Genomic DNA, 9,710 nt, shown 5'->3' with positions numbered 1-9,710 from the left:
AAGTCCGTAATTGTGTTCCTGATCTTTTTCAGTCTAACAGTACAAAACTGTACAACATTGAAGTAATTTAAATCTTGTTATTTGTAAACTTTTATCACTTAAGATGGTAGTTATCAAAAGTCACAGCTAATCACAATTAAATAAAACACCTAATTTATAAGATAATCAACACTTAATGGTCATCAGGTTTCATCACTCAATAGCAACACATATCAAATTTTCCAAATCCGGTTAAAATTTTCCAGCCATATTGATTTTTCATCCTATGTATCCACTCCGGGGGGAGAACGTATCCACCATCTTTGACGATTAATCCAAGCGTAACGGTCATCCTTCGATGGTCTTGTCATGCGCTGTGTAATCCATGTAGCACACCGTTCACTACACTACCAATGGTTAACATACAATTCAAACTCATAAGTACTAACAGAAAAAAGTTTTTGTTTTCTAATGATTGATCTCCCCAGCCAGGAAATTGAATTCTCTGTTGCCGAGGAGCGTCCAAAAATAGCAACTTTTGAAAGATGTTTGCAGACTACGTTAGTCCTTCATCGACATCCTCTGGCACCCCGTTGCCAACAGCTAAGCGATGCCAGTGCCAGTGCGATGAGGAATATCCGATTGCTGATGAGGTTCTGAGGAGATTGTCGGCCCGATGGGGGACTTTTATACACTGCATTACACCGACTGGCCTGGTGGTGCTGATGCGCAAAAGTCCACCGATCCGTTATTGTTGCTCTTGTCTAAAACACATGACTGGGTGGGAAACGGATGGTGCCATTTGGATTATGGAGTTAGCGAAGTGGATTTATCCATAGGGAGTTTCCTCCCGGGGATAAAAGATACTGCTACCAAGTGAATTTCGATGGGGTGACATTTCTATCCTCACGGGAGACTTTGCCACTGGAAAAGAGCATCCTAACATTGTTAGATTGGAACATATGTCATGAAACATGTTGAGGGGTTCAACTATGTTGCAGGGCGCAGAAATTTGATGTCATTGTTGAGAAAGTGCATCAATGACAGTCTGTCAAATGCATAACTGGTTGTTGTTCATGGTATTTTCGGATTTAAAGAATAAACAAACGCGCTATTTAATATTTACCTTTAATAAGTACGCATAAGCATCATTATGACTTTGTTACGTCACTTCACGGATTATTCGCATAGCTTGGCAATTTCTTTCAAATATTCTAATAAGTTACAAAAGCACAGCAGCTAGAAACCCTCCCCAAGCCCCCCGTAAAACATATCTAGTTCTGAGTCCGTCCCTTGAACTTCACCATGTTGTAGATGGAGGCTGCCTTGTAGTTGATGGGACCATAGTTGCTCTCGTCCAGGTCGGCGTACACCAGATCGTCGGCGATGTCATGCAGGGGCTGTTTATTCGAAGAAATGAGAAACTTGATAATTCGCTCAAATTTCCCTCAACCGATTCACATGACACATACACAATGGCTATCAGCATCAGGCGTTTTTGTTTTTGTTGGTGCCAATCTTTGGCAAAACTGTTACTTACTAGTCACGTGCTAAAGGTGGGAAGCAATTTTCTAGCAATAATGATGAACGTGTGAATGTTTTAATTACTTTTTAGCCACAAACAGTTGGTTTTAGTTTTGAATACCATAACAGAAACGAATAGCATAGAGAACAGATTGGCTTTTGTGCAAAATAAAAATTGTAAATTTTATTTACTCCAACAACGTTGACAACAGAAACGGTACAATAAGATCCCCTTGTTTTCCCCTACAGCAACAAAATTGGGAAATTTTATGATTAGGAAAGCATTTTAGATGAAACACTGACTTTCGATATTTTCCCTTCCTTGCGAAAACTGACTAGCTTGCTTTATAGTAATTATACGTAACTAAATTTAGAAATTTACAAATAAACATTATTCCAACTGCTAGTATATGTATGTGTTACTTTTGGCTGTGATTGCTGCCTTTTCCTAGAAAACGAAAAAAAGAATTTTGATTTTAGGGATCGTTTGGTACTGAGATGAGTGTGGGATGTTGTTTTTTTTCTGGTTGCAAATATTTACACAGCAGGGGAATGGTTGCAATTTTTATTCTGCGCCAAGGTGGAGTTATTGCCAGTGGTTATGTTAGATGGGTGGTCTGGTTAGATAACAGCAATTGCCAAACAGGTAGAGTTTTTCCCTGAAGAAGTTGATTTTTGATTGTCTTGAACGTGCCTCTTTAGGCCGGCCCTAATGATGCACTCGTACTTCTAAGCTTGGTTCTTTTCCAAAAGCAAATATGCTAGATTTTTTTCAAAAAACTGTATAAGCTACAAGACAAGACTACAGATATTTCCGTTAAATAACAATTGTGAATGCATAATCGCATATAGTACATAATAAAAAAAAACTTTTTACTTTTACTTTTTACTGTGCCCATTCTTTAGAAAGTAGCTCTTTCTGACCCATTACAGAAGATCCTGGAGTAAATTTTGATAAATCGTGAAGACATTAATTTAACAATTTATCAACAGTTGTCTTAGAAACATTGGCGTATTGGAAAAATGTTGGAACCCAGTCTTCTATGTAGAACGTGAAATGTTTTAAATGTTATCTGTACCAATACAGGCGTACCTCGATAATGCGATAGTGGGCTGCAAAACGGTGAGTCAATAAGGAGAGCGTCCAACATAGCTCTGATCCATACAAGTTCCTACCTCATGCTTCCACGGGTCAAACGATGACAAAGACCGCAAGCTAAGAGTTGTGTGCTTAGCTGGTAGTGCAGCCTGGGCACTGTTGTCCTTCTGACTTCAGCTAGATTGAGGAGGTACGATTCGAGTGTCTGTTCACCAAGAAGGTGCGGCTCAAACAGCGTCTGTTCTGGCATCCAGCGGCTGAGTAAGAAACGCTGCACCACGCCCAGCTAGATCCAAGGTGGTAGTCCCATCAGCGTGGTCGTCCCAGTGTTGGTTGGGACGTTAAACAGAACTGGCACGATGGCCCTCCGGCGAGACAGGAGTGTTGGCGTAGGCCCAATAAGCCACTCGTAAAAATCCCCATTGCGAATAACATACACTCTTAAAAAATTAGGAATTTACACGTGACGTAAACCATCACCGTATGTAAACATTTCATGACTGAATGGCAAATTTGACTGAATTTTACATCCATCATGTAATTTCGAGTTGAGTGCACAGGATGTAAACAAACCTATCTGACCAAGTAGGTAGAAACAGTTTTACATTTATCACTTGCCCTACAACTCGGTGATATGGCCGAGAGGGACAGTCCGTGCCTCTCAATCAGCGGACCAGTGTTCGAATCCAGTTGAATATTTTACTTTGATATGATTCATCGGTCGATTCGGTTTTAGCGATTGCTAGCTCGATTTTATTTGTGATAGAAGACGTAAATTTGTGTCAAACGGGCCGCTCCTTTTATGTGCATCCAAGAGAACTTAAATTTACATGATCTTTTCTAAGAGTGTAGGAGAAAATACGACTCGATACAATCGGCAAAGACCCACGCGACGAAATAAGGACTACGATTGGAAACTTGGAACATGGAATTGCAAGTCACTAGGTTTCGCAGGATGTGACAGGACGACGAACTACATCCCCGCAACTTCGACATCGTGGCGTTCCAGGAACTTTGTTGGACTGGACAGAAAGTGTGGAAAAGCGGGCATCGTGCGGCTAGCTTCTACTAAAGCTGTGGCACCACCAATGAACTGGGAACAGGATTTTAGTGTTGGGCAAGATGCGACAACGTGTGATCGGGTGTATGCCGATCAACGCAAGGATGTGCACGTTAAGAGTTAAGGGCCGTTTCTTCAACTACAGCATCATCAACGTTCACTGCCCACACGAAGGGAGACCCGATGACGAGAAAGAAGCGTTCTAATCGCAGTTAGAGCAAACATACGATGGTTGCTCGCCGCATGACGTGAAAATCGTTGTCGGCGACATGAACGCGCAGGTAGGAAGGGAGGAAATGTACAGACCGGTAATCGGGCGAAACAGCCTGCACGCCGTATCGAATGATAACGGCCAGCGATGTGTAAACTTTGCAGCCTCCCGTGGTATGGTAGTCCGAAGCACCTTCTTCCCCCGCAAAGATATCCACAAAGCCACCTGGAGATCACCCGACCATCAAACAGAAAACCAAATCGACCACGTTCTAATCGACGGTAAATTCTTCTCGGATATAACCAACGTCCGCACATACCGCAGTGCGGATATAGATTCGGATCACTACTTAGTTGCTGTATGCATGCGCTCAAAACTTTCGACAGTTATTACCAACATCAAGCAGATGCGTAACGTAGAAGTGGCTCAATACTATGCGCTGCAGCTAGCAGTGGCCCTACCAACGGAAGAGCAGCTTGGCTTGAAGATGGCTGGAGGGACATCCGATCCGCCATAGGTAGTACCTCGGCTACAGCACTAGGCTTCGCGACTCCGAATCACAGAAACGACTGGTACGACGGCGAATGTGAACAGTTGAAAAACGAGAAGAATGCAGCAACACCGTACGAGAGCGAATGAGGCACGTTACAAACAGGCGCGGAACAAGCAGAACTCAGTCTTCCGGATGAAGAAGCGCCAGCAGGAAGAACAAGATCGCGAAGCGCTGGAAGAGCTGTACCGCGCTAAGGACACACGAAAGTTCTACGAGAAGCTGAACCGCTCGCGCAGAGGCTTTGTACCACAAGCCAACATGTGCCGAGATAATCACGGGAATATTCTCACAAGCGAGCGTGAGGTGGTCGAGAGGTGGCGGCAGCATTACGATGAGCACCTCAATGGGGACGTTGCAAGTACCGAAAGTGGCGTGGTAACAGATCTAGGAGTATGTGCACAGGACGAAAGACTTCCGGTCCCTGACCTCTAAGAGATTGAGGAGGAGGTTGGCCGGTTGCAAAACAACAAAGCCGCTGGAGCAGATCAACTACCAAGCGAGCTTCTAAAATACGGTGGAGAAACACTGGTGAGAGCACTACACTGGGTCATTACCAAGATTTGGGAGGAGGAAGTATTACCGGAGGAATGGATGGAAGGTATCGTGTGTCCCATCTACAAAAAGGGCGACAAGTTGGATTGCGGGAACTACCGCGCGATCACACTACTGAGCGCTGCCTACAAAATACTCTCTCAAATTTTATGCCGCCGTCTATCACCGATTGCAAGAGAGTTCGTGGGGCAATATCAGGCAGTATTTATGGGTGAACGCGCTATAACGGCCCAGATGTTCGCCATCCGCCAGGTGTTGCAGAAATGCCGCGAATACAACGTGCCCACACATCACTTGTTCATCGATTTGAAATCGGCGTATGATACAATCGATCGAGAACAGCTATGGCAGATTATGCACGAATACGGATTCCCGGAAAAACTGATACGATTGATCAAGGCGACGATGGATCGAGTGATGTGCGTAGTTTGAGTATCAGGGACACTCTCGATTCCCTTCGAATCTCGCAGAGGGTTATGGCAAGGTGATGGTCTTTCGTGCTTGCTGTTCAACATTGCGTTAGAAGGTGTAATTAGCAGAGCGGGGATAAACACGAGTGGAACGATTTTCACCAAGTCCGTCCAGCTGCTTTGTTTCGCTGATGATATTGATATTATAGCTCGTAAATTTGAGACGATGGAGGAGACGTACATCCGACTAGAGAGTGAAGCCAGGCGAATCAGATTAGTCATTAATGTGTCGAAGACAAAGTACATGATGTCAAAGGGCTCCAGGGAGGAATCACCGCGCCCACCACCCCAAATTCATATCGACGGTGATGAAATCGAGGCGGTTGAAGAATTCGTGTACTTGGGCTCACTGGTGACCGCCGACAACGACACCAGCAGAGAAATTTAGAGGCGCATTATGGCAGGAAATCGTGCTTACTTTGGACTCCGCAAAACTCTACGATCGAATAAAGTTCGTCGTAACACGAAGTTAACTATCTACAAAACGCTGATTAGATCGGTAGTTCTCTATGGGCACGAAACATGGACCCTACGTGCAGAGGACCAACGCGCCCTTGGAGTTTCCGAACGGAAGGTGTTGCGTACCATCTACGGTGGAGTGCAGATGGAAAACGGGACTTGGAGAAGGCGAATGAACCACGAGCTGCATCAGCTGCTGAGAGAACCAACCATCGTCCATATCGCGAAAATCGGGAGGCTACGCACACTGGGGCAGGATTGAAAATACATGGAAAAAACCTCTAGCTCGTCGAGATGTCGAGATACACACTTGGTGTCTTCAGAGAAAATATTTCTATGAACATGGTCGATATTCTGAACCGTAGCATATTTTTCTTACTTTATTCGCATAAAAGTCCTATAAGTCATTTTGGCCATCTTTCATTTTAGCGGTATAGTGTCTTCGGCAAAGTTGTTCGGCTATTTATGCTAAAAAAGTTTGCCGAAGACGTCAAATTCCCAAAGCCTACTGTTCTTGAGATATTAGTCGTTTTATAAAATACCTTCCTAAAATCAAGTTTTTTTCATTTTATTACGTTTGTAAACAAGTTTAATGTCCGTTTTCGAGTTATAATAATGTAAAATACTAAAATTAAACATATATCAAAGAAATTAGATGGAAAAAACTAAATATGCATTGATTTTTTATAGAAAGTTTCTGAAAATCACGCAAAATGTATATAGGACGTTCCTGCAGTCGGGCAGGTTCAGGCAAGTTTTTTCATCGGCGATCACCAAAAAAATACATAAGCTTTCATGTAAATTTTTTTCACCGACATGATATTTGATGATTTTTTTTAAATAGCGTTTAAAGTTTACTGTTTTGTGTGAATAAGTACAACATTTTTGCAGATATATTAGCATGTTGTATGTTGCCAAATGAACCATGAGAAGTATAAATGCAATCTAATCACAGGTTTAGTTATTTTTAAGCTTCAAACACATTGTAAAACACAAAAATGTCCTAAACACGCCATTTAGCCTTAGTTTTATCATTATCTTATATAATCTTATTTAATAGAAATATTTTTTGTGTGTTCAATGATCTAAAAACTCACTTTTATTGGCGTTTCGGACATTTTTGTGTTTTACAATTTGTTTGAAGCTTAAAAATAACTATACCTGTGACTAGATTGCGTTTTTATTTCTCATGGTTCACTTGGCAACATACATCATGGTAATATATCTGCAAAAATGTTGTACTAATTCACACAAAACAGTAAACTTTGAACGCTATTTTAAAAAAATCATCAAATATCATGTCGGTGAAAAAAATTTACATGAAAGCTTACGTATTTTTTAGGTGATAGCCGATGAAAAAACTTGCCCGAACCTGCCCGACTGCAAGAACGTCCTATATACATTTTGCGTGATTTTCAGAAACTTTCTATAAAAAATCAATGCATATTTTGTTTTTTTAACTATTTTTTTATATATATGTTTAATTTTAGTATGTTTCATTATTATAACTCGAAAACGGACATTAAATATGTTTAAAAACGTAATTTAATGAAAAAACTTGATTTTAGGAAGGTATTTTATAAAACGACTAATATCTCAATAACAGTAGGCTTTGGAAATTTGACGTCTTCGACAAACTTTTTCAGCATAAATAGCCGAACAACTTTGCCGAAGGCACCATACCGCTAAAATGAAAGATGGCCAAAATGACTTATAGGACTTTTATGCGAATAACGTAAAAAAAATGTGCTACCGTTCAGAGTATCGACCTTGTTCATAGAAATATTTTCTCTGAAGACACCAAGTGTGTATCTCGACATCTCGACGAGCAAGAGGTTTTTTCCATGTATTTTCAATCCTGCCCCAGTGTGCTACGGTGGGCGGGTCACGTCATCAGGGTGTCGGATAGCACCCCGACTAAACTGGTTCTCGAGAGTCGTCCGACCGGTACAAGAAGACGTGGAGCGCAGCGAGCCCAAGTGGAGGACGATCTGCGGATCCTACGCAGAGTGCGGAACTGGAGACAAACAGTCATGGACCGAGTGGAATGGAGACGGCTATTATGTACAGGGGGTGGCCAAAATGTTTGGGATAGGCAACTTTTTTTTCTCTGACAAAAAAGTTCAACATGCTATAACTTTTCATAGAGCGCATCAAAAAATCTCAAATTTTGACTGTTTATCAATCTATTATATGTGCATCATTGGTACAAATTTGGGCTCGATTGATTATTATTTCGCAAAGTAAACGGGTAAAACACCTTTTTTTAGACAACGCATTTTTGAGGTGTCATATCTCGGAAACCAGTAAACCGAATTGAATGAAATTTTGAACGTACACTAACAATATGGAAATGCTTTACAAACTATATAAACATAGATACTTCTTAAACGTTGAAAAAAGTTATCATAGATTGACACTTTTTGGACTTTTCTCGAAAAAATATAGTTTTTTTACATCAATGTCAATGAATTTTAGTGTTGATATCCAAAGATTTTCCACTTCTGTTCTCAAATTATCTCTAATCAGATATTTTAGAGCCTATTTAGATTGAAGGAAGAACACATTAAATAATTTTTGTGTGGTATTGTAAATTTTACTTTTTTTCCTCTATATGGGTAAAAATTTCAACCCGATATAACTCAATTCGTCGTGAGAAAATATTACATTTTATAATGTCGTATCAAGTATCAATATATTGTTGATAAACGTTAAAAAATTCATTCAATTCGGTTCACTGGTTTCCGAGATATGACAGTTCAAAAAACAGTTGTCTAAAAAATAGTGTTTTACGCGAACGGTTCTTACTTTGCGAAATATTAATCAATCGAGCCCAAATTTTTACCAATGATGCACACATAATAGGTTGACAAACAGTCAAAATTTGAGATTTTTTGATGCACTCTATGAAAAGTTACAGCATGTTGAATTTTTTTGTGGGAGAAAAAAAGTTGCCTATCCCAAACATTTTGGCCATCCCCTGTACAGCAGAGGCAACCCTGGCCTTAGCCTGATCGAACGAACGAACAAACGTTGATTATACCAGGCTCTTTTCCAAGAATTTCACCGAGAAATATTCCGAGTTAGAGCGAAAATATGCAGATCTTGAGGTGGCGCAACCGTATCGGCATGAATTTTCGATTAATACAAAGATCCTTCCACTTGAAGTACTATAGCTTTTTCAGTTTTCAATTTTATTGCTTTTTAAAGATTGCTCATATTTTTTTTATGTTTGTATGTTTTTTTTTATTAAATTCAAGATCAGATAGCTCTGCTACTGCTAACTTATTACTTATCTTTCAGCGTGCATTGTAGATATGTTTGATGGCTTTAAATGTTGTGAATGAACTGTACCTTTGAAAAATTGTTCTGGATAAATTTCAAAAACCGTATTTCACAAGAAAAATGAGAATTTCGGCTAGATTTCAATGGTTTTCATACAAAACTTTGATTCTAAGTAAATATAGAAGCTTTAAACTTCAATTTTTTGAGTGGTCTGGATTGAAAAATATTATCATGTTTTCTTAAACATGTTTGTAAAAAAATAAAAAAATAAATGGATTTGTTTTATTAACATTTATAAAAAAAAATATTGAGAAAAATCTTCCACTATGTTCCATAACCCTGAATATGATGCTTACTATCTGGTTTTGAGTAAAAACTGACGATGGGTCTTCCTAAATTTCAATTTTACATGAAAACATGAACTCTTTGAGTATGTTTTCGCTGTTTTTGATAAAAATATAAAAAAAAATAAATACTTCAAGGAATGGTTTTCTTAGCACACATTTAGACAATGAAAA

At 39.9% G+C, this 9,710-nt stretch overlaps 1 protein-coding gene across 4 annotated transcripts in view; it reads right to left on the bottom strand.

The window, feature by feature from the left end:
- Window positions 1-1,090: 1,090 nt before the first annotated feature.
- The window catches only part of LOC109425937 (hemicentin-1), a 365,357-nt gene continuing 356,737 nt past the window's right edge, over window positions 1,091-9,710 (bottom strand). For 2 of the 4 annotated variants that reach the window (XM_062856657.1, XM_062856656.1), the window contains one exon: window positions 1,656-1,951. Coding sequence is in view for 2 of the 4 variants with exons in the window: in XM_062856656.1 (XP_062712640.1) it covers window positions 1,907-1,951 (45 nt within the window). In the remaining 2 variants the exon portion in view is untranslated. Of the gene's footprint in view, window positions 1,380-1,655; window positions 1,952-9,710 lie in introns of those variants that run through there. The other 2 variants (XM_062856654.1, XM_062856658.1) reach the window with 2 other exon arrangements.

This window comes from Aedes albopictus, chromosome 3 (assembly GCF_035046485.1).
Source record: "Aedes albopictus strain Foshan chromosome 3, AalbF5, whole genome shotgun sequence".
NCBI classification, from domain to species: Eukaryota; Metazoa; Arthropoda; class Insecta; order Diptera; family Culicidae; genus Aedes; species Aedes albopictus.
This window is presented reverse-complemented; position numbering and strand designations above follow the sequence as displayed.